The sequence below is a fragment of the Acartia tonsa genome, chromosome 3, assembly GCF_053477335.1.
Source record: "Acartia tonsa isolate MP-2025a chromosome 3, ASM5347733v1, whole genome shotgun sequence".
In the NCBI taxonomy this organism is placed as follows: domain Eukaryota; kingdom Metazoa; phylum Arthropoda; class Copepoda; order Calanoida; family Acartiidae; genus Acartia; species Acartia tonsa.
This window is the reverse complement of record NC_137262.1, coordinates 20,413,366-20,439,446: the sequence shown is the minus strand read 5'-3', so window position 1 is coordinate 20,439,446 and position 26,081 is coordinate 20,413,366. Positions and strand designations below refer to the sequence as shown.

General features: G+C 30.1%; 2 protein-coding genes across 2 annotated transcripts in view; one reads left to right on the top strand and one right to left on the bottom strand.

Moving 5' to 3' along the window:
- Nucleotides 1-26,081, bottom strand: part of LOC145313609 (mitochondrial import inner membrane translocase subunit Tim8-like) — a 131,067-nt gene that overhangs the window by 11,997 nt on the left and 92,989 nt on the right. The gene's annotated exons all lie outside the window — the stretch shown is intronic.
- Nucleotides 20-25,895, top strand: LOC145313606 (elongation factor Tu-like). The gene is made up of 17 exons (XM_080153076.1): nt 20-97; nt 414-466; nt 3,574-3,621; nt 3,738-3,779; nt 4,268-4,327; nt 7,029-7,113; nt 7,307-7,358; nt 9,583-9,650; nt 13,166-13,212; nt 17,309-17,420; nt 17,609-17,680; nt 22,441-22,519; nt 24,251-24,291; nt 24,932-24,996; nt 25,204-25,313; nt 25,564-25,630; nt 25,720-25,895. The coding sequence occupies exons 1-17, from the start codon at nt 30-32 to the stop codon at nt 25,842-25,844; spliced, it is 1,194 nt and encodes a 397-aa protein (XP_080009202.1). The 5' UTR covers nt 20-29; the 3' UTR covers nt 25,845-25,895.

Genomic DNA, 26,081 nt, shown 5'->3' with positions numbered 1-26,081 from the left:
ATTTTTTGTTTTTTTTATTTCCATTTCAGATGATTAGAAATGTATTTGGAACGTGCAGCTATGTTAGAAGGTTTTCTACAACTATTATTAAACAGGAATCTTAAACACACATACAAGCATTCGAAAAACTGTTCAATGAGATGATTTTCTTTGTAAATTTGGGGGTTTGTTGTAAAATTATGAAATTAAACCTCATACCTGAAGGTACTTGTTAACCGCCGAAGATTTTGTGCCATTTCTTAGTGAATTAGACAGTATGGAATCCATTGAGGCTCACTTTTTCCAAAATAAATGTGTGATATATATAATATCAAGTGCAACTGCACACAGCACATTATATAATAGATAATTAGTTTTGATTGTCTTACAGAATTTATTTAGGTACTGTGATAATGTTTAATGTATGAATAGGAGAGGGAAATATTTGTACGAGATCAGAAACAAAGTGTCAATATTGGAACCCTAGGTTTATTACGAATTGGTCATCATACTGGATTAAAGGGGGAATGTGGTGACTTGTGCCACGCCATACCAGCAATTTTATTTTGGGTGCTACTCCCTTAGGTTTAGAAATAATTGGGTAAAATCTTTTAGGTTGTGTCCTTAATTACCCCAAGTTTTGGTATCTTTCAAAAAAACGGCGGCGGGACCGCCGTTCGCTGCCGCCAATTTTTTTTATATTGCATTTCTCGCCGAATTAGGCAATTTGGAATCATTTGAGACCATGTTATTTTTTTCAAAAATGTTTTCGCTTATAACCAACTCTGCGGGGGGAGTAATTTTTTTTCAAATTCTCGTTTATCACAAGGTATATCTTAAATTCAGTGCTTCTCCTATGCTTTTGAAGATATTGAATCCAAATCTGTATAGGGTGTCACTAATTACCCCAAGTTTAGGATCTTTAAAAAAGACGGCGGCGGGACCGCCGTTCACCGCCATTTTCCGCCGCCGCCAAAAAAAGTTTTTTATTGCATTTTTCGCCTAGTTAGGTAGGCAATTTGGAATCATTTGAGACCATGTTATTTTTTTCAAAATTTTTTCCCCAGGTTATACCTAACCAACCCTTCAAAAAAAATTGTATTGCATTTTTCGCCGATTTAGGCAAGTTGGAATCTTTTGAGACCATGTTATTTTTTTCCAAAATTTTTTTTCCTTATAACCAACCCTGCGGGGGGGGACTTTAATTTTTTTCAAATTCTCGTTTATCACAAGGTTACAGATATATCTTAAATTCAGTGCTTCTCCTTTGCTTTTGAAGATATTGGACCGCCGCTGTCACAATTTTTTTGCATTTCTCGCCGAATTAGGCGATTTGGAATAAGGGAAAAAAATTTTGAAAAAAATAACATGGTCTCAAATGTTTACAAATTGCCTAATTCGGCGAGAAATGCAATACAAAATTTTTTTTAGGCGACGGCGGTCCCGCCGCCGTTTTGTTTTGAAAAAAACTTTTATCTCACATTTACAGCATTAGGTATATCTTTGCATGGTAGTTGCTTTAAAATAGAAAAGTATATAACGGCGAAGAAATAGCGGTTTGGCCGTCGAGAACCGCCATTTGCAAGTGGTAATTTTCATAAAAACTGGTTTTAGGTGGATCCGCCGCCGCTTTAAATGAAATATCCAAATTCAAATTGATTGAAGCAACTGCTTGTTCAAATCCTAGTACTGTAACTTGAATTTTAGATGTTTAAATCTATCTTCAACGCCTCCCTTTTGTAAGTTAATAGTGTAGAAATAAAAAATCGTTTATACTTATTACTTATGAGCGATAATGACCCCTAATCAGGTAAAGGCAAATTCTTAGGGTCATATTAAACCTAACCTAGTAAGTTTATATGTTTTACTGTTTAAGATTTAATTTCACAATAACAGGGTGACCACTATGTACGTTATGTTCAATATGTTCATATTGAACACCACTTTTAGGTTTTTTGGTACGTTTTTGTTCGTTATTGATTTTTGTGTACAATATGAACATTTCAGCATACGTTATTGTACGTTTTTCTGTAATGTATGATTAGTATTAGTAATCATTAATGTATTTGTATTTCATAAAAACTACAAATTTTACTAATTTATCCTGGGATATATGACGTCATAGTGAAGCTTCCATAAAATAAAAAAAAACTCAATCAAGCATTTCAATAAATTTAAAAAAATCCTCTAAACCCATTACAAACCTTATCAGGACATATGCAAAGTTAAACTTTAAAAGAGTATAATATTTGTTCATCAATTAGCAAGATAATTTTTAGTTGATATTTATGTTTTCTTGTACTTATAGGAATGAGATACTACTTTCTATAATACAAAGTAGCAGTGTTTCGGAGCCGGGAGCCGTGGAGCCGCCATATTTTGCTGAAGCCGTAATTTTCGTTAAAATACGGCTCCGGCTCCGGACTAGATAAATAAAGAGATTTTTTATAAATTATAATTTGGTAACTCTGTTTTGTCATGTGCAAATTTTTATTATTTTTTATTAATTTTTAAGTTTTTCAAGGCCATTTTTATTAAAAATTAAACTTTTAAAAACTTCAAAAGTCAATAATAAAAAATATTTTTTTATGGGGGAAAAATATATGTCGAGTTTTTCTTGATTTTAGATTAGAGTCTGAGCTGGAGCCGGAGCCGTATTTCCAGATACGGGTCCGCGGAGCCGGAGCCGCACCAAAATCAAACGGCTCCGAAACGCTGCAAAGTAGGGAGGTAATTAAGGGGGAGTAGTTAACACCCAAAACAGATTTGAGGGGGGTAAAAAAAATTTCCGGCGCACTCTGCGCGCCATTTAAAGATTTAATGTAATTTACATAAACTTTCAATTATGTCTCCATATTTTTACATGATATAAATTATGTAAATGAGAAATTTAAACAATTGTGATTTTTTTCAGATCAAAATATAGAACATGATGTTGATATTTTATAGTTAAAGGGTTTTTTCCTTAATTTGAATCCAAAAGTTGATATAATGTATACTACTTTCTATAAATACTAGCGGAAAGACATCGTTCTACTTTGTATTATAGATATACTAGCGGCTTCGCCCCTAGCCTCTTAGGGGCTTTGCCCCAAGAGGTTTAATCAAGAGCTGTTATTTAGAATAATAAAGAAAAAGTAAAAAAAAATTGGGGGGGGAGGAATTTTTTTTTTTGGGGGGGGGGAGGTTGGGAAGTCGAACTCAACTTTTCTTTTTTGATTTCAGTTTTAAAAAGAATTTTTTTTTAAAGGGGGTATTTTTCATTTTGTGGGGTGGGAGTTTGGGGTGTCCCACCCCCCAAGAAAATAGCTTAAAACCATCCCAGGACCAGTAGGTATATTCCCTGATGAGTAGAGCCCAAACGGTTTAGTGGTTACTGAGATCTTAAGCTTCAGACAGACAGACATTGTACTACTTTGTATTATAGATGTATATGTGTTTTATGGTACGTTATTGTACGTTATTTTTTCAAAAAATGTACGTTATTGTGTTCATTGTAATTTTTTTGTAGTACGTTATTTTCAATATAAATATCAAAAAGGCGGTGGTCGCTCTGCAATAATGTATTATGACCATCACGTTATAAACATTTAGGATCAACACTCCATGGAAAAACTCAACTATCAGCTTCAAGTACAAAAGGAAAAGACAGTTTTGAACCATTTATCTTAATATCTCAATCAATTTAGTAGATTTTTTCTCTTATTTTGTTATTTAGAAGATTTTTTTGAATGGTTTTAAACTGTTTTTTTTTTCAGTTTTAAACAAGAATTACGGAGTGCCTATTAAAGAAATGTCAGGTATGGTTTATTATTTAAAAATTAAACTTGAACAATTATGACAATAATCAAACTAATTTTAAGAGTTGTTCACTTTTATATAACTTTTATAATGATGATAATGACAAGTATTAAAAACTCAAGATGCTAATTTTAGCCTACCAATTAAGAATCAGAATCCGCTATTAAAAACGGATTCGTATTCCAAAATTGGCGAGTATGCGGATTCAAATTCGGATTGCCAACCCTATTTACAATTTATATCATGTCTTAATAATGGGTACAATAGGATAAAAACTACTCAACTAATCTAAGATACTTTAAAAGAAATAACTTATTATCCTGTATTATACAGTATTAGGATATTTATCTTTATGTATGTATTTCTCGTTAATAGGTGAGAATATAGTGGAAAGTTATATCAACTGCCCCCCCGGCCCCCCCCCCCCCCCTTCAGAGATATAGATTCAAAAAAGATTCCCTAGTGCAAATTTTACAATATTATTTAGAAATTGATAATTCTGCCGCAGAAAAGAAAATGGGTTCTTCACAATCCTCTACACATTTAGGTAAAATTCAAATCAAATAATAATAGGCCTTTAAATGATCTACAGAGCCAATAGGTACAAAAATCATAATGAAGATTTAAATGGTATCGATATTTTTTTCGTAACGTACTACTTACCCTACACAATTATGGAATCTCCACCACAAAGATTTTTTTATCCAATCTTGACAAGTGAGGTATTTTTGGAAAGAGGAATATATATAGAAAACGCCTATGTAAAATAGAAAATCAGCAGAAATCATATTTGCAAGTTATTTGCAAAAATCTGCAATGTTAATTTGCAAAATTAATTTCATCCCTTAAATGACAGATTTAGAAAAAAAGGGATAGTTCTATGAAGTGTATTTAAAGAGTTAAGGTACTTAGAGTAGTGAACTTTTATATGTCTTAGTAGAATATATTAGGCATTGGATAGATATGATTATATGTTAAAGAATTTTTAACATTGACCAGACCAAACTTTTTTTTATTTGACAATATCGAAAAAAGTTAAAGAGATTTGCCACATAAATTACATGAGAATGGTCTATTTTTTTCCAAATATGTATAGCCAAAACACCAATTTTAGATAATCTTTTTCCACATATTTATAAAAAAATTAAACAGGGGTTCCCCTTGGGACAAGTTACTTAAAAAACATAAAAAATAACGTCCGGTTCACTATAGGACAGGTTTTCTATAGATTCTTTTTAAAAAAATAAAGAAAACCGTCTGGTTTACTTACAATATACACATTATCTCACACGGAAATACCAACTAACCATACAACATATATATATATAAAGACCATTCTCATGTAATTTATTTTGCAAATCACTAACTCTTTTAGATATTGTCAAATAAAAAAAGTTTGGTCAGGTCAATGTTAAAATTCTTTATCACAATCATATCTATCAAATGCCTAATATATTCTACTAAGACATATAAAAAGATCACTACTCTAAGTACCATACTGAATATTTTATTGGTCATTCTTTGTTGTTATGTGTATTTTGTTGTATAAAAAGTTTAAAGTTCTATTAACTAGTAAAAGCTATCTAAAGTTGTATTTATGACAAAAAAGTTTTTGCCATATATAACATGCAACGAAGTTGAAAATAAAAATGAAAAACTCATTTTTTAAGGAAAATCCCTGGTAAAATCTCTTAATTTTGATCAATAACTTCATATTATGCACTACTACGTTATTTAAAATAGAAAAATCTTAAAGTTCACTATTTTTTTTTAAATGCACTTCGTGAAACTATCCCATTATGAAATGTGTTTATCTATAAGTTTAGAACATACTTAAGGCAAAAAAAATTTCTTTAGTGTTACTTTTTTCACCTTATATATGAAAAAGCAGTTTCTCACATTTTATGATAGAAAAAGGTATAGGAACAAAAAATATGTTTTTTCTTGATGTAAACACAATAATTGGCATAAAATCTAATATCCTAAATGTAAAAATCAGATATAGAATCCTTTTTAGAGCAAATATAGTGCAAAAAGTAACCAAGACATTTTTGCAAAGTATGAAAATCTAAAGAAATTAGTTCTTTTTGATTTTGATATACATATCATATAAATGTATATAAAATTAGTGATCAAAAACTATAAAACATGTTATAAGTTTTTTCAACACTGTCATTGATTAAATTGCACTTTTAGGTTTAGGAATTGCCAAAGTAGTGAATAAAAGCTCTTTTTATGAAGTGATTAAACAAAATAAATTCCAAATAACCAACTACAAAATGGTCTACTGCATTATAAAAAATGCCTAATTGTTGATTTGAATTTATTTTGTTTAATAACCTAATAAAAAGAGTTTTTATGTGCTACTTTGGTAATGAGTAAACCTAAAATTGCATTTTAATCATTGATAGGGTTGAAAAAAGTTATAACTTGTTTTATAATTTTTGATCACTAATTTTATATACATTTATCTGATATGTATATCAAAATCAAAAAGAACTATTTTCTGTAGATTTTCATACTTTGCAAAAATGTCTTGGTTACTTTTTGCACTATATTTTCTCTAAAAAGGATTCTATATCTGATTTTTACATTTAGGATGATAGATTTTATGCCAATTATTGTGTTTACATCAAGAAAAAACATGTTTTTTGTTCCTATACCTTTTTCTATCATAAAATTTGAGAAACTGCTTTTTTCATATATAAGGTGAAAAAAGTAACACTAAAGAAATTTTTTTTGCCTTAAGTATATTCTAAACTTATAGATAAACACACTTCATAAATTTTTTTCTTCTAAATCTGTCATTTAAGGGATGAAATTAATTTTGCAAATTTTCATTGCAGATTTTTGCAAATAACTTGCAAATATGATTTCTGCGGATTTTCTAATTTACATAGGCGTTTTCTATATATATTCCTCTTTCCAAAAATACCTCACTTGTAAAGATTGGATAAAAAAATCTTTGTTGTCGAGATTCCATAACTGTGCCTACCTGCTTCTAGAAATTTTAGTTATTACTTTTATATGAAATTTTTGACCCTGTGAATGTTTTGAATTGTTATTTTGTTATTCATATCTTGTTTTATCTACATTATTTAATATTCTTAAATTGTTTTTCAACAATTAATTATTACATACCATTTAGAAGAAAAAAATTAGGTTTAGAAATAGCCTAAAAGCTGCCCTGGTCCACTTTTAAACAAGACCGATATACATATAAAAAAAATTTAAAATCTTTATTTTAGAGTTGTGGGACAATGAATTCAGATACAATTTGACAGATATGCCTGGTAATTTATCCTATCAAAGAAATACTCTAACAAATCTTCAGTAAGTACAAAATTGTCTTTATTAATTTTTGAGAAGCCTTAAAATTAATGCTTTACTTAATTTTAATGCATGTCAAGTTCTTTACAAAATGAAAATTTTAACTTTAGGCAGAAAATTTATACACTTGTACCAATATTATTCATGCCATTAAAGATTTTTATTGAAAATCTTTAATACTATTATTTTTAATTAGAGGCCTTGATGCAGCTTTGTTTGTTATCAATCCAGAGGAAGGCATTTTAAAGGTATACTATTTATAAACGTCTTGGATAGGTATATTCAACATCTATGAGTAGAAAAAAAATAAAGACACTTATACTTACCTGAAATAAAAATTATTGTAACTATTGTGCTACTCCTTATTATTGGAAAACCCTCAGATTCTAGGAGCAAAACCAATACTCGAAATGAATGAAACATTTATAAGATGTAAAGTATTAGTGAATAAAAGGCTGGTGAATTTAATGAATTTCTCTGGGCAATATAAGATTGTTAGATTGTTAAGATATTTAGAGCGTAATAAGAGTGAATTAATGTGAGAGAATTTGGCTTAACATTCAGATAGTTCACTTAAAGGCACGAATAATTAATATTCTATACTTATGTACCTACTTAAACAAATAATTATTAAAACAGTAAATTTTCTTTGACAAAAGACACTCGAAAATCTAAAAATTCTGAAATAGCTGACAGAATCGATTTAAGGAAATATCTATAACTAATCATTTTAACAAAATTGCATTTTCCATTATAAACAAAACAGTGAAAACACCCATAAATTTTGATAATAATGAATAGGTATTTTTTTATTGAGCAATATGATATAGGTGTTTATTTCAATTGTGCTTCATCATACCTGCTTCAAGGAAGCTATACTTAATAAATACAGTTTTAGATTCGTGATGTTTTTATTTAGCGCTCATGATTTACAGGATCTAAGGTAATCTCCTGCCCCTCCCCACTTTCCCACCTTCTTATTGTGCAAAGATTTCTGGTATATTATAACTCCAAATCTGAGATCATAATAGTGGTTGGTAATAGCATCTTAGATGTTTTCATCTTTCTACGTAACTCTGTTGTAAGTGGGTTGTTACTTGAAAACCCTTTGATCTTTGTCTCATTAACTTTACCTACCTTTCACTTAACCTTATTCAATAAAGAAACTTTCACAAGACATGGGTTACCAAAGTTATTCTTTGTTGGTTAATTATATTACAATACAAGATTGTCTATTTATTTGACATAACAAAAGTAGTTCTATAAATCTTAGATTCGGGTTTTTTTCTGCCTCTTTGTGTTTAAATTAGAAGCTACACAATTAGGTCTTTTTGGGAAGGGAGGAGAAGGAGTTTAATACACCAACACCACGCTACTATTATAAGGATAATAAAAATGCAATTATGATTACTATACCTGGATGTTAAAAGTTTAACACTTTCTATTTTACTCTTGTCCTTAAACAAAATTTTTTTATACATAATGGCAGATCTGTCACCTCTCTTTGGGGAAAGCTACTATTGTATTATGTAGTTTATTTTTAAACAAAATAGTTATGCTGAATGGGTTTTAAACAAAATAGTTATTAGGGTTGGCAATCCAGATCCGGAATCCGCCCAATTTTTGGGCCAAATTTGGAATCTGAATCCGGATCCGGAATACATTTTTTAATAGCGGATTCTTGATTCTTAATTGGTAGGCTAAAATTAGCATCTTGAGTTTTTTCTTTGAACTCTCTTTTTTTGAAGGCAAAGATCACCCCCCCCCCCCCCCCACACACCACCACCCCCCCCCCCATTTCTTCCCACATAAACCACAAAGTTGAGAGATCAGCTGGTAACGCAGAGCTCTCATTGTCCAACCAACTATCATGTGATGAGCTGTTGAATCCAAGAGCTTAGATTGGACAGCCAACGATCACATGATAAGCTTGTAATCCACTCACCGCCTTTAATTGGCTGTACAGTGGTCACATGGCATCAGTCCCGTAGAGAGAATACCAAGCACATTAATTTTTAGGACATATGTAGCACTTAAATTGTTTTCTACATAAAAAATTTTAATTAATAATGTTGCATTTTTTGTAGGTATTTATTTTCGTTTCACAGCTTTTCATGCTTCATATTTTTAAAAGACTTTTAAAATACTGCTAGAATTCGGAATCCGAATCCGGAATCCGTCAAAAATAAGAATCCGCAAGGAATCTGCCACATTTTTTGACGGATTCTTTTAAGAATCCGGATCCGGCCCAAAAATTCGACGGATTGCAATCACTAATAGTTAAGGATTGGTTTTTTTTTTTACATAGGGGCTACCTACTGACATGAAAAGGATGTTGAGATTAGCGGCAAAACTAAAATTTTCATAAACAACCAATTATCTAATCATATTTCAATTTTTTGGTTTTCCCCATTCTGTACATGAAACAGTATCTGGGTATTTTTCTTTATTTTTAGATTATCTTACTTTTAGGATATTGTGGAAATGTTTAGAATATGTCAACATCTCAATATCATCTCTATACCTGTCATATTTAAAAGGTTAGTATTTAAAGTTGAAATTAATGGCTTATTGTAAAAATCAATAGATATAGAAAAGGATAAACATGTTAAAATTAATTTAATTTTATTATTCGTAGAAAATTGTTCATAATACGATACGAAACATGATTTTTACTGTGGCTCAGAAGCAGTTCTAATTTAGCGAATATTAGTTTGCTTCGAAGCCATACTTGAAATTTCTTTCTCTCCATAATTAGAGATATTAGGTTTCATATTTTTCTTCATTACAATACAATATTTTCAATTCAAATAAAAATATACTTGCGTGCATTCCTATAACGATATTTACCATAAATTGATACTTTTATCACATCCTTGAAATCATTCTATTACATGCTATTAATGATACTTTTCTGTATGCATTTTTGTGCATATAGAACCTTTAATATTTTTCATGGAAACACATAAAAGTATTCCCTGTACAGTACAGCAATCATAATGCTTTGCTAAACTACTCAGGAATACAGGGGTTGCACTAGAAAGATTAGCATTAACATTATCGGAGGCTTTTTCTCTCAATATTTTTCAGTTCGAAGATATTTTTCTCAATGTTTTTGAAAACATTAAAAACATGGCTGTGATTTTTACCCTTGAGCTAAACATTATCAATATTTTTTGTTAGTATTGGAACATTACCTCAATATTCCCCATACCACCATTGCCTTTACACATATTTAGATGTCCATCTTTAATAGCAGCGGAGCAATTTACTTTACTGCCAAAACTTGTCAGTAGTTGGACTGGCAGACAGATGCTTAATGCTTATTCATTGGAAATTATATAGTATCTTTGTCAATAATACAAACAATGTTTTATTGTTAGACTTTTTATCAACCTACAAAATCTACAATTTCTTTTTTTCTATTCCTTTATTTCTTGAAAAAATCCTGAACATGCAAAAATAATGGTCGCCGTTGGCAAACGTTCAGCAAATATATTTCAGCATTGAATCGACTATAGAATCATAACTAACAAAATTTATGGGTGTAGTTAAAAAAATATGCGTTTCACAAACACACCCCCATTAGCTCACATAAAGATTAGACGTTTTTGAAGTTTCAAAAAAATTTTTTTATAATTAGATGCCAATGAGGTAAATCCCTTTTTTTCTGGGATGTGGGATGTAGTTTAGCTGTTTTTATAATCTTTTCAATCATTTTTTAAAAATTTTGGACAGACAGTTATTGTCTCGTACTAGCCCTTTAGCTTAATGGAAAACATACTTATATAGTCCATACAAAATATTTTTATAATACTTGTTTTTAAACACAAATACTGGAATCTTTGTATTTGTTACAAGCCAGGGTTCAAAGACAATAAAACTGACAGAAAATAAGAAGGTTATTATATGTGTATGTTATTTTTATTCATAGTTGTACCATATGCTGTTATATCAGACTTCTGACATTTATATGAAAAAGAGGCTAATGTTTTGTCGAAACTGCTATTGCAATCCGACCTCAATATCATGATTATATCATTACTTTACGTGAAAAATGAACGGTATATGCAATTTTTTAAATACTTTTTTACTGCTTTATTTCTTTTTTCCGTATCAATGCTGTGTTTGATAAGGCTAACAGTCCTACCACTGTAGGATTCCTTTCAATATATTGTTTACAAAAACACACTCACTCACTCGGTGTGGAAGGTATAAAAGTTGTAATAAAAGTATTTACTATCTATAAAAACATGTGTCAAATCCAGTACTTCAACTTGACAAACAGTCAGTACACGGTTGGACCCTCAGATGTCAAAACTTTATTTTAGTGTTTGGCCAAAATGACTTAGCAATTGTATCTGTAAGTACGTCTAATAACACCCTTTGCTATTTTTAAAATCCTAGAAAATTTTTTTTGCAAGAAAATTGCATAAATTCGCAACCTTTTTTAGAACCACTACATAACTCGAGTTTTAAAACTTTTTATATAAAATCCTTTTTACAAAAAATATCAATAATTACTTAAAATTAAACCTGAAAGAAAAAAATTCTCATTACACGTGTTAATTTTCATGTTTTAGGTCTTTTTTTGAGGAAAACATAACTTCTCCTTTTTTGACAATAATATATTTTTTTAACAATTCAAAGTAAAATATAATAAAACTTAAACGATTTTTCTTGAATTATCAGTTGAAAATTTCATCAAACATGCAATTTAAGTGATGAAAATTTAATAAAATCATTTTTTGAATGTTTAGAATTACCAATTTTCTACATTTAAAACAAAATGTTAACAAAATTTAAAAACATTCTAACATATAACTTCAAAAATCAATAACATTTTATAAAAAGATGTTTCAAAAAATAAATCATTAAAAGGTATTAAAATGCATTTGAAATTACTTAAAATTAAAACGAGAACATCTTTTTACACTGTATTCTGTGAAATAGAGTTTAAATGACATGATTAGTGAATGAAATATTTCCTAAACTCATTAAGCCTTTTTGTGACTATATCAAAAATAATTTATTTTGTTTGATATTGTTTTTTTTATTCAAATATTTGACAAAATTTTCCCTACATCAATAAAATAAAGTCAGTTTTTTACTGTTTCCAGGTTTTTCTTTATAATTTTAAGAATTAAATATAATATAAATCTTCATTATCTTTTATTTGAATTATCATACACATTAAAATGTGAAGTATAAGCTAGAATAGCACTTTTTTCAACGAATATTTTAATGACATTATATCAAAATAATTCCTCTTAAATATCACACAACATATGATTTGGAAGTATAGCCATTTCTTGGAGGTATAATATTTACAAAAATACCATTAATTCTGTTTTTATCAGAAGTTAAAAAAATTGAACAATTCTAAAACAATGGTTGGCTGTCTAGATATTGAGAACACTAAGACTACGGCTCTGTTCTATTGAAATAACGTTGCAAAAAGAGGGGTTCTGAAAGTAATCTACCTAATTTTATTAAAAGAACCAACAAGTACTGTCAGTATCTTTTTTCTTGTAATCTAGCAGACAATCAAATCATAACACAATTTTCATGATAAAATATTCAGGTTTCTACTTCACATTTTAAAAAATATACTGATCAATAAAATGTTCAAAATTTTACGTTGTACTAATTGAAAAAATATGTTGTAATTCTTATTTTAAAGTTACATTTTTATCCCTGACAAAATCATAGACGACTTTTAAAGGCATCTTATCTAAACTTTTTGAAGAAAAACTTAAAAACGTTAATTAAGTATGAAAACTATTTTCTTCGATTTTTCTGAAGTTATTATCGCATTCTATGGGTTTTTTATTATCATTTACTTATATCGAAAGTGCCAAACATTGTACCCCAACTTATTCATTTAATAAAAAACGAAGCGTGAGTAGTATTTTGTATTCAAATCTTTCCTTTAAAAACATATGATCGATACTTCTATAAAAAAATATTTCAAACAATACCTTAAGATTAATACCTACATATCATTAAAAAAATTATTAAAGTAAAGTTATGATTTAAGTTTATTTTATTTCAGGAATTCAACGGATGATGAAACAGTTGACTTGGTTACTATGGATTTAGGAATTACAATTAGATTTAATTATAAATTGGCTCCCCTAATTTAAATTGTTCTATCGGCTACGCCCCTTTTTGAGCACTTGACGGAAATAGGGAGGATGTTGATCCTTCAATTTAATGATAATTTAATATAAAAGTGAAAAATAGGGGCGAAGGGAAATTTTGTTAAAGGTTGGAAAAGAACAGAAATTTTTTGAAAAGTTATTACTTATGAGGATTTTTAATAATTGATATGTTAAAAATACAATTTATAAATTCACGTTTACAGACTGGCGGACAGAGGTATTAATTAATTTTATACCTAGTAGTTGCGTAGTAAAAGCTGAAGAGAAAATTATGGAAAACTTTAATTAAGCATAAACCATAAAAGTACATATTTACTTTAGCTAAGTAGTAAATATATATTCTGTTTTAGTAAATATTTCATGTTTAGCCCATTTTCAATAACAATTTGTCTAATTTATTGTGGCAAAGACTCATTAGTTTGTCTGTACAAAGCCTAAGCAATTTTACTTAGCCATAAACTTTGGTTCACTTACATCTTGTATATTTACCCAGAAATGATAGAAATCTGTTTCTGCTGAGTGAAAAGCTCGAAAAAACATTGGCAAAACATTCCACCACTTTGCAGTATCATCAATTTATAAACAGAATAGCAACGACAATATTTTAGTTATCTTTGTCCCGTTTTCAACCTCAATGATATTTAGATTTTGCTTTTAGTATCAAAGTTACTTTTAAATTTATCATTATCTGGCTGCCTTTTTTTTTTCATCTCCACCCAATTCTCACTCTTTTTTCGAACTTATTCCCCCCCCCCCTAAATTTCAAAAAAATTGAGTAGTAATAATGTAGGGAATTTTGTGCAGGGGGTAAAAGTAAAACAAATGGGATGTTGAGTGGAAATCTTTTAATATTTCTAGGGCTGTTTTTCCTAAAGTGTTATTATAAAAGTTTCTATTGTTTGCGCCACATTCTGGAATTATGGGCTTTACAACATAGATGAAGAGAAAAGTAGGTATGTCCCTAATATTTTGTAAACTTTTGAATCTGTATCTCAATGGTGCACTTTTTTATGACTAAGTTATCGTCTAACTAAGTCACAACTTTGTTTTAAAAATCGTATTATCTTCACATTAGCAGATCAACATTTTCATAAATGATAAAATTCGTCAAATTAAAAACATATTACTTCCTTTATTCCTGGTTATTTAGGGCTATAATCTTGTTGCAGAGGCTTCAGTTTGGTTGGATATTTTATACAGGTTTCACACAGGGATATGGAACCAAAAGATAATTATTTTGCCTTCACCTTTTTCGCAAGATTTTAATATAATATCATTTGTAAATTATATTAATCATTGATTGGTTCAAATCACATAGTTGTTTATCTTGATGCAGAAAAAAAGCAATACATATTGTATCAACATTAACAATGATTCATGTCCGACAAATAAGAAGCAAATAAATTCTATTGAAGTGCCATACTTCTGTCCCTGGTTTTATAGCACAAAGATTTTAAGTTGCGCAGCCAATTATTACTATTATTTTTATTAAATCCTTTTGTGATACAAAAGATTACTCTGCAATAAAACCTGATTATATTTAACTGAAGCATCCCTTTTTTGTGGGAGAGGGGGGAAGAGAGATTTAAAATATTGTTTCTATTAATGTATGATTTTCTTTGTTAATTAAACAAGTCGATTTGTTGGTATTAAAAATAACAATTAAATTCAGTACAGATTAATTGGTCCTACGACAAACGCAGGAGTCCCAAACGTCGGAGTGGACACTTAACCTAACCTAACCTATTTTAGACCATCTTATAGGTTTTTTAAATGCCTAACCCCTGCGGGGGGCTTATTTGTTCATTCATATCTTAACCTAACCTAATCTGTATAGAAATACTTAATAAAATTAGTATTTTAACACTCCTGCGTTTGTCCACTCTGACGTTTGGGACTCCTGCGTTTGTCCACTCTGACGTTTGGGACTCCTGCGTTTGTCCTGGAACCCAAATTCATAGTAGTAGGTACTAATTTACTTTTTAGTAGCGAAGCTACTCTATAATTCACTATGTCCGTCCGTCCGTCCGTCCGTCAGTCAGTCAGTCAGTCAGTCAGTCCGTAACGCTATGGGGGAAATGGGATTAACTCAGCTCCTATAAAAGATAGAATGCTGAAACCTTTTGACAACATTCCCATCATTAAAGAGCACAATTAAGTATAAAACATCGATGACGATAGGACCGCTTTTAAGCAGGTTTTAGGCTATTTTTGTATTTTTCACATTTTTCTCCGTATCTTCAGTGTTTATGGTTCGATTTTCAAATTTTTTTCAGTTATAGATATCAAAATTAAATTTCCTGTCGTTTAAAGAAAACAACTATGGGGTCAGACTGCCTTTAAGCAGGTTTTAGGCTATTTTTGTATTTTTCACATTTTTCTCCATATCTTTGGTGTTTATGGTCCGATTTCCAAAATTTTTTCAGTTATACATATCAAAATCAAATTTTCTGTCCTTTAAAGAAAACAACTATAACGGTCAGACTGGCTTTCAGCAGGTTTTAGGCTATTTTTGTTTTTTCTCCATATTTTTTGTATTTATGGTCCGATTTCCAAAATTTTTTCAGTTATACATATCAAACTCAAATTTCAATGTTTTTTAGAGAAAACAACCATGACGGTCAAACTGCTTTTTTGCAGGTTTTTGGCTATTTTTAAATTTTCCCCTTATTTTTCCATATCTCTGATGCATTTTGGGATATCAGTATCAAAATAATTTTTCCCATTGTTATGAGCATCTTTTATGTAATTTTCTTTGACCGACATCGTTATACAAAATAAAACAAGGTTTCGTGTTTATTTTCTCCAATAAATCTATTCCTGATTTTAATAAATAAACTTTAAATCTACTTTTACGTATTTCCATCCATGATTTTTTGTGCTTCGCTACTTATGGATGTTGTCATCCTTGTTATGAAGATAATTTGCAGACTATTTTATTTAGATATGTTTAATGTTTTTTCTTTGAGTTTTGAGTTTGCAGTCTTCAAATACTATTTTAAATTTAACTTTCCTGGATTTATTTTTCCTTGTTCGATATTTTCAAGCTGAATTGAAATCAGGGAGTAAAAGGGTAATCATCTTCAAGTATTTACAAGTTAGAGCTAAAATTAAAGATATTAAAACTAGAAACTGGGAGGGGGGGGGGGGGGAGATTTATTTATCATCCTACATATACATTCCTTGATACAAAGAGAAACACAGTAGGTATTTACCTTAAATTTTTGCAATTAGACTTAAACACATTGAATTGATCTAAACCAACACAACACAAAGGAAGTGATCAAATAAACTAGGACAATCTAGCAAGGCCAGGAACAAACGGATTGGTTCTGGAGTTGATAAAAACAGGGTAGTTCTCTAAATGGTATTGTAGTCTTCTCCTGTAAATTATGATGGGGAAAAAGTTAAGAAATAAGGATGGATGCGGGTTGCGTTTTTTCTCTGTTTTTAAACCAATCCTGAAATACCAAGGAACTGGTATAATAACCATTTTGATTAGCATTTGCTTTTTTAAACAGTAAATAACTTAAGTGAAGCCGCTGCCACCGAAATTTGTTATCTAACGCCGATTTTCATTTGCTATTTCTTACTGGAAAAAAAGGTTGAACTAATTGAGATCATACTTTTTTCTTAAGATTTAAAAGTAATTGTCTGTGCTTTTATTTAAGAACCATATTTATAGAAACCTTGAAAACAATACCTACTTTTTTCGCTTTATCCAAGTCATATATCGACAAGGGATAGCCAGTCTAACCAACAATTCTACAAAAAATCACGAAACCTTATTGGGTATCTGGTGATAAGTTTGTTTTTGTCAAGTGAAGAGGGGTGGGAAAGAAGGGGAGGAAAAGGGAAGTGTTTTGAGGGGAATTTTCCTTTAGAGTTGTTTGTCAGAATATCATTCCCTTATCCCTGACTTTATCCATGATTTGTGTTGGATTGTAAACCATAAAGGGAAGATTGAAGGTAAAATATCTAGGTACACAACAACAAATAACAGCAACCATTCAAATACATTGTAATATCTGTAGATGAAGTGGGTTTTAATGAGAGTCCGGTTGTTGTAGAGCCATTAGAGAAAGTAGACCAGCATTCTCAATCTGTTCAGGCTTTGTTCACACAAATTAACCAAACATTAAAGAGGTAAGATGTAAAAAATTTATTTGCTTCCAATGTTGCAGAGGTTTTGTCTAAAAATGGCATCGGAAAAGGGAACATTAGGCTGTAATTTAAAGTAGACCTGAAATATTTTTATATATTTCAGTTGTACTAAATCAACACAAATACATAATTTATAAAGTAAATTTAATAATGATGTTTTTAATTTTCAGTAAAGATCTGACCAGAGACTTAGGTTCCAAGTTTTATTTTCCCGCTGAACAAGTCGGACAAATTCCAAAACGGTAAGTTGAAGGTGTTAAATATAACAACTCCAATAGATGTTTAGGACACTCGTTTTCTCGCCCAATCTAACCATAGAGTCTAAGAATTATTCCCACTGCTGTTCTGTCAGTTCAATGACTTAAGGTAGATTAGGGGAGAACCCAAAGGTTTTAAGGCGCAACTAAGTTCGTGCATTCAAATTTCAAAGGGTTGTATGTATTTAGAGTATAGCTTATACAATATACATGATATACACATCAGTGAACAGATATCTGTGAGTTGTATTTGTTTTTAGCGATCCTGGGTTAAATGAACAAAAGCATCGCCAATTCGTTTGTTGTTATCCTAGTTTTATCAAATATTCAGTAGACTTTTAAAGATATTTTATCTAATTTAAATATCTAATATTTAGAATAAAGGAATATTTTGGCTCACTTCCTATAACTGTCTGGGAGAGGGGGGGGGGGGACATTGGACTTTAAATTACGCTCGTATCCAAAGTTTTAAAAATATTATTTGTTAGCTTAAAAGCTTTGGATAATTTTGATCCAAAGTAATACTGTCAAAACTTTTCAACCAATAATTTCAAATTCAAAATAGGTCATTTTGTTCATCGTTTTTGAGGATTTCCATCAATTTTTCGTCAATTGTCTTGTCCATTAAGATTCCTGCATATATGTTTAGAATATCTAGCACGTGTATTATTTAAATCATAGAAAACTCTAGATGATGTGCCAGGTAGCTTGAAACGCCCACCTTACACTGATTAAACCTGATTTCTAAAAGTTTGAATTATGGGTAAAGTAGTAATGCAACTTTTTCCAAATAGGTAATTACGGCAATACGCCGTTTTATTTGAAGGTTCTAATCTGGACCTGACACCACCTCATAACTAAAGATATTTAATTTGATTCCGACTCCTGCTATTTCAGGTGTGCCACATAAATAGTTTGGGGGATGCCTTGGCCCAAAATAGGCGCAACTCATTACAATGCACAGTTAGGACTTCCAGATAACGGTCGCACAATCAAAGGGTTGGTTGTCTAATGAACGTTTGACACCATATAACTATGCACCTCATTAAGCAAGGTTTGGTTTAGAGATACATTAAAATGAGATTTTGGTATTCTACTTATTATTCAATGTTAACAATATATTAAAAGAATTTTGAATGTTTTTAGCTTCAGATATTCATCAATTCAACCAATATCGGAAATTTTTCCAAACTATTTCTCAAAGTCTAGCGAATATCTATAATTACAACTTGTACGTCAGTATTTTATAAACCGTCCGTCATATCTACAAGGAATTTATTTATGAAAATTTATTTTTAATTTTGTTTTTGATTAACAGCTTACCTGCACTATAAGTCAAACATCTTGTTATGAAGGATTAGTTCTCTCACTGGTTAAACTTATAACTCCTACTGTCATTGTTTAAGATGCTCTTCTCTTATTGGCTTATTTTTATACTTTCTTTGATTGGTAACATGCACAAAGACAATCTTCTCAGAGTGGCTTTCACTTTGAAACAATTTGCTGTAAAACCTTTTTTTGTGGGAAGGGGGGAGGATTACGCTTTTGTAGATGTCATTCTTGTTTTGATCTGCTCTATTCTATATATTAAACCTTTCGCTCTCTTTACACATTTAAAGAATTTGTGTCAAAGTTTTGGAAGATATTTAGAATTGTTGCGTAAAAAAAATTTGTTTTCATAAGTGATTTATTTCAAATACCTAGGTATAAAAAGAAATATTCCCCAAAGGTTTTTTAAAAAGCCACTATCCGAGATTATTAATCAAATTCGTTGTTTTAGTCAGAAGTACACAAATTATCGCTTTTTTGTGATTCAAGCAGCTTCATCCCTAGCCTTTAAGGACTTTTCTACAGATATAGATCAGAGGGGAAAATACACAATTATACCTGTTATGTTACGCATTTTCATAAAATATTTTTAGAAATATGATTTCATTGTTTTAATAAATCAAAAATCTGTAACAAGTTTAAGAAAGATTCACCATTGACCTTGAATATGTTAATTTAAAAACTTTTCTCAAGATAAAACTTTATTTCTCTCTCTATTACTCTTTCTCACTCTCTAAAATTTGATTGACAGTCAATTAAGGAGAAAATTCTCACTTCCTAGTTTTAATCTCTCATGTAATATATAATGAAATTTTTTTATAAATCATAAAATGAGTTGGTAGGTACTTACTCTAATGACGGCGGCACTAGTACTAGATTTTCAATGTTGAGAAAATGATTTTCAATTAGAAAGTTGCAAATTTTATTGGAAAAATAGCAAAAAAGTTCAAAAATGTCTTGGGCATAAAAGCTCTAAATTGAGAGGCTAAAAAGAACGAATGAGAAAGAAAAGGAAAATTCTAAAGGGTCGATTTCTCTTAAGTGGATGTAGGCCCCTACCCCAAAATAGTTAGGTATAACCTTCTCTGGGCTTATTATAAGCTTCACTAAAAAGAACTATTTATATGTCCTGTTACTTATAAAATAATATAATCATTAACTTGTTTAATTTTGATAACAAATACACATACATTATTAGAAGTGATATCCACTAATATCAGTTTTCTTTGTAAGGAATAGTTGTGTTTGATAGAATCTATATTCAGACACTTTATGAGGAATAAAACACAAATAAAAGAAGAATAAATGTCTTCAAATCAATTTTATTCCTTCTCTCTTCAATGTTTTACACATAGGAAGAAGATGAAATATATAATCTAAATATAACCAGGGATTGATAAATGTCAGATATAGGTATTAATTCTTCACATGTTCCGCGGTAAAAAAATTGCTAATTGGATTCGTAGTCTTTGACTTAGAACTGGCTAAAACAGTTTTCTAAGCAGTAATTTTAAGTCTATCTGCTAGTACCTATTATGTAGAAAGCAAGATGTGGGCTATATAAGATTTTTTGCGTATCTTTGCAGTTGCCATTTTTCATTATATTTTTTATTTTATTTCCTTAAAGTATCAGGACATAAATTCTAAACACTCTGTGGAGTTTTAAAAAATACAGTAATCTTTTTTCTTCAGAAAGGAATAAGTCTTCATAAAAACTAAATTTGTTACTTATATCCTGTTATATAAAGTACTGAGGTTCTTTTTTTGTCTGAAGCTTAATATTTCAATAACTACCAAACTGATTGAGTTCTCCTTTATAGGGAACCTTCACATAGGGGCGCAACCGCTGCTAGTATTGTTAATTGTAAAAATTGATAGAAGACACTTAATCCGAAGAATTTGCATTGGCTCTAAAACTTTAAATTGAATTGTGAATTCTTGATTGAAAAGTTGGAGATTGTTAGTATAGTAGTGTAACTACTGTATACCAAATGTATGTCTACATAATTGTACGTCCGTCATTTCGTTCAAATTATTGATAATTACACATTGATGCCCTGTGTCTACGTAACTATTTTTTTTTTATTTCAGTAGCAATGCTAATTTATGTTGTCATTTTTTTGAAATTTTATTTGCCTCTTATACATGTAATTTTTTTAGTTAAAACTATTGAGTCTGCTTCTTAGGGACATAATTATCCTTATTTTCTCTATGTAGTTATCTCCATGTCAATATGCAGAGATACATTACCCAGGGGATATCACAAAATTTAAGACAAAGAAAGATATCTTGTAATTTTGTTCGAAATCCCATTGTTGTAAAACGTTCATCAAGATTAAGGGGGGGGGGGGGGGGTTAATGCAAACATCTTGTAATCAGTGAGCAAATGGCACTTAGAATTCGAATTTCGATCTGAACTTTTGCATGAGTAATCCTTGGTAGATCTATTTTCCCTAAATCGAACAAAAAGTTGAAAAAATTATGGCTAACGGTTCAGCCGTTTTTTGGCTATTTTTAGAGCAAATCTGCCATAAATTATGTAGGAATCAACTTTTTGAAACATATTTTTGCTCTAAATCATGTGAAATGATACAAAAAAAAACATTTTTAGATTTCTAGTACCAGCAACTAGCGGCTAGAACCGTTTGAAAACGTTTTGGAGCAGCATAGAGTGTTATGTGGAGATAGGTTTCGTGATGATTTCCCTTGAAAATAGTTTTAAAAATGGTTAAACTGCTGAGCCGCCAGCCGTTAGCCGTTACTTTTCCAACTTTTTGTTCAATTTAGGGAAAATAGACCTACTAAGGATTACTCATGCAAAATTCCAGATCAAAATTCGAATTCTAAGTGCCATTTGCTCACTGATTACGAGATGGTTGCATTAACCCCCCCCCCCCCTTTTTGAATACTTTTAAAAATGCAATATATATTGGTAGTAAGATGTCTTTCTGTTTGTCAATGTCTAAAGCTCAAGATCTTGGTAACTGCTAGACCCGAAAGGTTGTGCTTCCCTGGAAATATAAATTCTGTTTTGGTTTTGGGCTATTTTGTTAATGGGCTTGGACTACTAGCGCCTGCGCTTATAGCATCTAGAAGCTATGTATTCAAAGGAGTAAGGAAAGTAGAAAAATCGCCTAAAACAAACCTTAGATATAAAAATTAAATAGCCTAAAACCATTCAGGGGCCTTTAAGTTTAAGAAGCTTCCATAAAGTGAAGAACTCAATCGGTTCAGTATTTATCGAATTCTTGAGCTCAGACAAAAAAATTCTTACTACTTTAAATAAAGGATAGCCTATCCTTAGGAATATTTCTGAGTCATCTAGGTCATATATCGACAAATTGTGGCTGTGCGAGTTAAGGTGTGACATAATTACTTTCAAATTAATCAATTTGAATAAATATGTATTTGTTTAGAGGAACATTTTGCGCTGGACGAGTTAAATCTGGAAAATGTAAAGTTGGAACTGTTCTACATGCATTCTTTCATGGACAGGTAAGATAAAGTTTAAAACTGAAAAAAAAAGACTAAATAAAAATTAAACATTTATTGACCCAAAATTAAACTAAAATTAATCCTAATATAAAAGAAGTAGCATGTATGCATGCATTTAAGCCAGTTTCCTGTTTGGGCGTTAACTTAATGAAGCAAACAATAAAAATTCAATAAAGTCCCCATAGTTGTTAAGGTAACAAATAAGAAAACGCTACTATAAAACTTTGGGGACTAGTGTAACTAACAGCCCAATTTCCCTCCATTTAAAGAAAAGCATTATTGGTGGATTTTTCTATAATTTTATTTTTTATATCAATCCATATAAGAAGTTTTAAAATTTGAATCATTATATTTTGTTTATGCACTTAAATTGTTGCTAAATTACTTCCTACTATTAAAATTAATTGATTTTACATAATTAAAAGAAAACTTTATCTATTAACGTGTACAGATATCTAAATTCATTGACTTTGCTTGAAATAGTTTACAGTATATCGAGAAGAGCAAAAATAAGCTCATTTATTTTTTTCAATCCATTCGCACCAATAACGTGCACAGCGATTCGCCAAGGGGTGTCAAACCATTAAGGGGTGAAAAAGGGGAAGTCAGGCTTTCAGTTTTAAGGTGGTTCCTGACACCCCTTAGTCTTACAACCCCCTACTTTTGCCACTGATTCGCATTATATGACAAGTCGCTGAAATATTTTTTTTACTGGTTTTAACTATTACTTGGGTGTACCTTAATTTGAAGTTACTTTAGATGTACAAATAAGTCAGACGTTTGGAAACTTCTTAGGAAATTAAAGACAAATTTAGAGAAAAGATAAAATAGATAAAAGCCAGCTTTTTCATCACATTTTTACGTCATCTTTCTTGCTGGTGCATAAAATGTCTTTTTTTATCTTTTTATATTTAAAGAATAATTGCCAGGAAATAAAATAAATGTTTGCATGTCTTATCCCATTGTTGTATTCTTATTTGTGTTTCATTTTTTAGTAGCAAAGCTTTTCTATAGCTCACTTTGTCCGTCTACCTGTCCTGAGAAATGGGCATCTTCGCTTTAAGTCACTTAGTCCGTGTAGATTGCTTTGGGTAGAACATGATTTCAACAGGCGGAAAATAAACTGTCTAAATTTTTGTGTCAGTTTGCTTGATCAACAAACATCGATCTTACATAAAAGCTTTGTTTATCTTTTTAACAATATTCCTTGTGTTTAATGTAATTTTTATGTTGAAAAGAAGAACTATTCTGCAGCTTAATAAGATAGACTATTGAAAATTTTCAACAAAATTAATTTTTTTTTTCGAATGCCATTCTTACTTTGTTGCTCCTGTTTTGTTCATCCTTGTTTATTTTCTTTACTGCCAAAATTTTCTTTTTGTAATTTTGTAAAAAGTTTTATACATTACAGGTAAATAACAAGCAAACTTTTTCTATAATTTTTATAAAACATTGCAATCTTTTTATACATTCTACTTTTTATTTCTTTTTAGAACTTTAACTAAATAAAAAAAGATAACATGAAATGTTTAAAATACAAAAACATTTTTGTTCCAAACGTCTGTGCCAGTCTTATGAATTGTTATTTTTTCAGTGCTATTAAAGGACCAAAGGTTTTTTTTTCTAGTGAAAAAGTTTTTAAAAAATTAGTTTTCCACTGGCACTGTCCTGAAATGCAAGGAAAAAAGCAACCTTAACGGACAAACTAATTTATATATTTTTCTTTTTTAGAAAAGTCATGGGTCAGTGAAAGATATGGAAATATTCAGGAATAAAATTGCACTTCCTTACAATTTTCTTACATTTTTCGGGAATAGTCCCTTTCGTGGCAACGCTCCTTAAGGTGCGATTCGTCGTATTTTTAAAATGGCTTTTTATAGTTTATTTTAGGTTAGGTTAGGTTATATTGGGTTAGGTGATTGCCCCACAGGGTTAGGAAATTTGACCCGCAGGGTTAGAGCCCCCGCAGGGGCTAAAAATAGGAGAAAACTTCCTGTGAAAAATCTGAAGAATCATCCCTTAAGGTGCGAAAGGGACTATACCCCATTTTTCTCAGATTTTGAGAGAAAAAAATATTGTTTTGTGGAATCGATATAACACAATACATATTACATATACTTATAATTCTGTAAGGAGTATACTATGATACAATGCATGTATAGATGTTTTTAATCAAAGACACTATAGAATTTCATATCTCCTGACTAAAATTGTAGATTTATAAAAAAAAAAATATATAATCAATTTAAAATCTTAAAAGTTTCTTTAAGTAATCGCATTATAAACTTGTAGTTTTCGATTATTATCAATCAAAAAGCACCGATTTATCGACTTAAAATTCTGTTGTTTTGATTAGTTCCGTCTCAATTGATTTTGTCATCCTTGTTCAATGTGCATTATTATTTGAAGGAAAAAGACAGATTTGTTACAAGCTGGCGATAGGGGAGGATTCTTTATCAAGTTTAAAGATGATATAGGTATTCTTCTTATTTATATTATTTTGATCGGGGAGGATTCTTTATCAAGTTTAAAGAAGATATAGGGTTTTCTGTTATTTTATATTAACTCACTGTCACATTATTCAGTCTAAATGTTCATTAGTTAAGAGACTCCTTTGAATTTATCTAGAATGTTGTTAGCATGTTCTTGCTTTGCTAATGAATATTAATCAATAATTTTTAAAGATTTTAAAAGAGGCGGAGTTTTATACGAGGCTGGTGGTGAGAAGACAATAGCTGAGAAATGGAGGGTGGAGTTGAAACCTATAGAAGGACAATTAAGTGTCAAATCTAAGGTATTGTAAATTTAGAAGTTGTCTGTTGGTAGAAAAATCTTAGTTGGTCTTCAGTGCACTTTTAAATGTTGCTTTGTCAAACCTTAAGACCAAAAATTATTATAAGCCTCAGAAAAAGAACAATAACCATTTACTTTCTCAAAAGAATAGGATAGGTGAACCTATGTGGTAGATAGGAAAATTGTATTCTAATTGATTTTAGCTTTTTGTGAAATATATTTTATCTTATTTTTGTTATAATTAAATTTAGATGGAGTTTATGTTTTACCACTCAACATTTTCTGATGGCAAAGCAACTTTAGATGAATGTGATTTGGGTAGGAATTTTTTTATTATATTTCTTCCCATATTTGTTAATTCTTTTACAACGTTATATTTTTTATATTTTTAAAAATATATATTTTAGATGAATCCGAGTTTAAAGAAACGACATTGAATATATCTGCTCCTATAATGGCAAATCCAAAGGATAGTTTTATTATTAAAAATAATAAAGTTACTTTTGTTGGTAATTTATTGAATCCTGTTTAATTTATTGTGAATTGTTTATGTTTACTGTTTCTAAATATACATTAAATTATGCATGTTTTAGATCCATATAATAAATTCTAATATTATTACCTAAAAGTATGAGAGTACGATAAAACTCTACATACATATAGTCATCTCTTTGTCGTGTTTCAACACACCATACATTTTGTAAAACTTTTTGACTCAACACTGTTATGTCAGGTATCCAGCTTGATTAACTTGAGCACGGCATGGCAG

What these genes read in the sequence shown, in the direction of transcription:
- LOC145313606 (XM_080153076.1), top strand. Translation starts at nt 30, where the DNA reads ATGATTAGAAATGTATTTGGAACGTGCAGCTATGTTAGAAGGTTTTCT. An exon ending in TGTCAATATTGGAACCCTAG is followed by an intron (nt 467 to 3,573) that starts GTTTATTACGAA and finishes ATAAACATTTAG; the next exon opens with GATCAACACTCCATGGAAAA. An exon ending in CTTGGTTACTATGGATTTAG is followed by an intron (nt 13,213 to 17,308) that starts GAATTACAATTA and finishes TAATATCTGTAG; the next exon opens with ATGAAGTGGGTTTTAATGAG.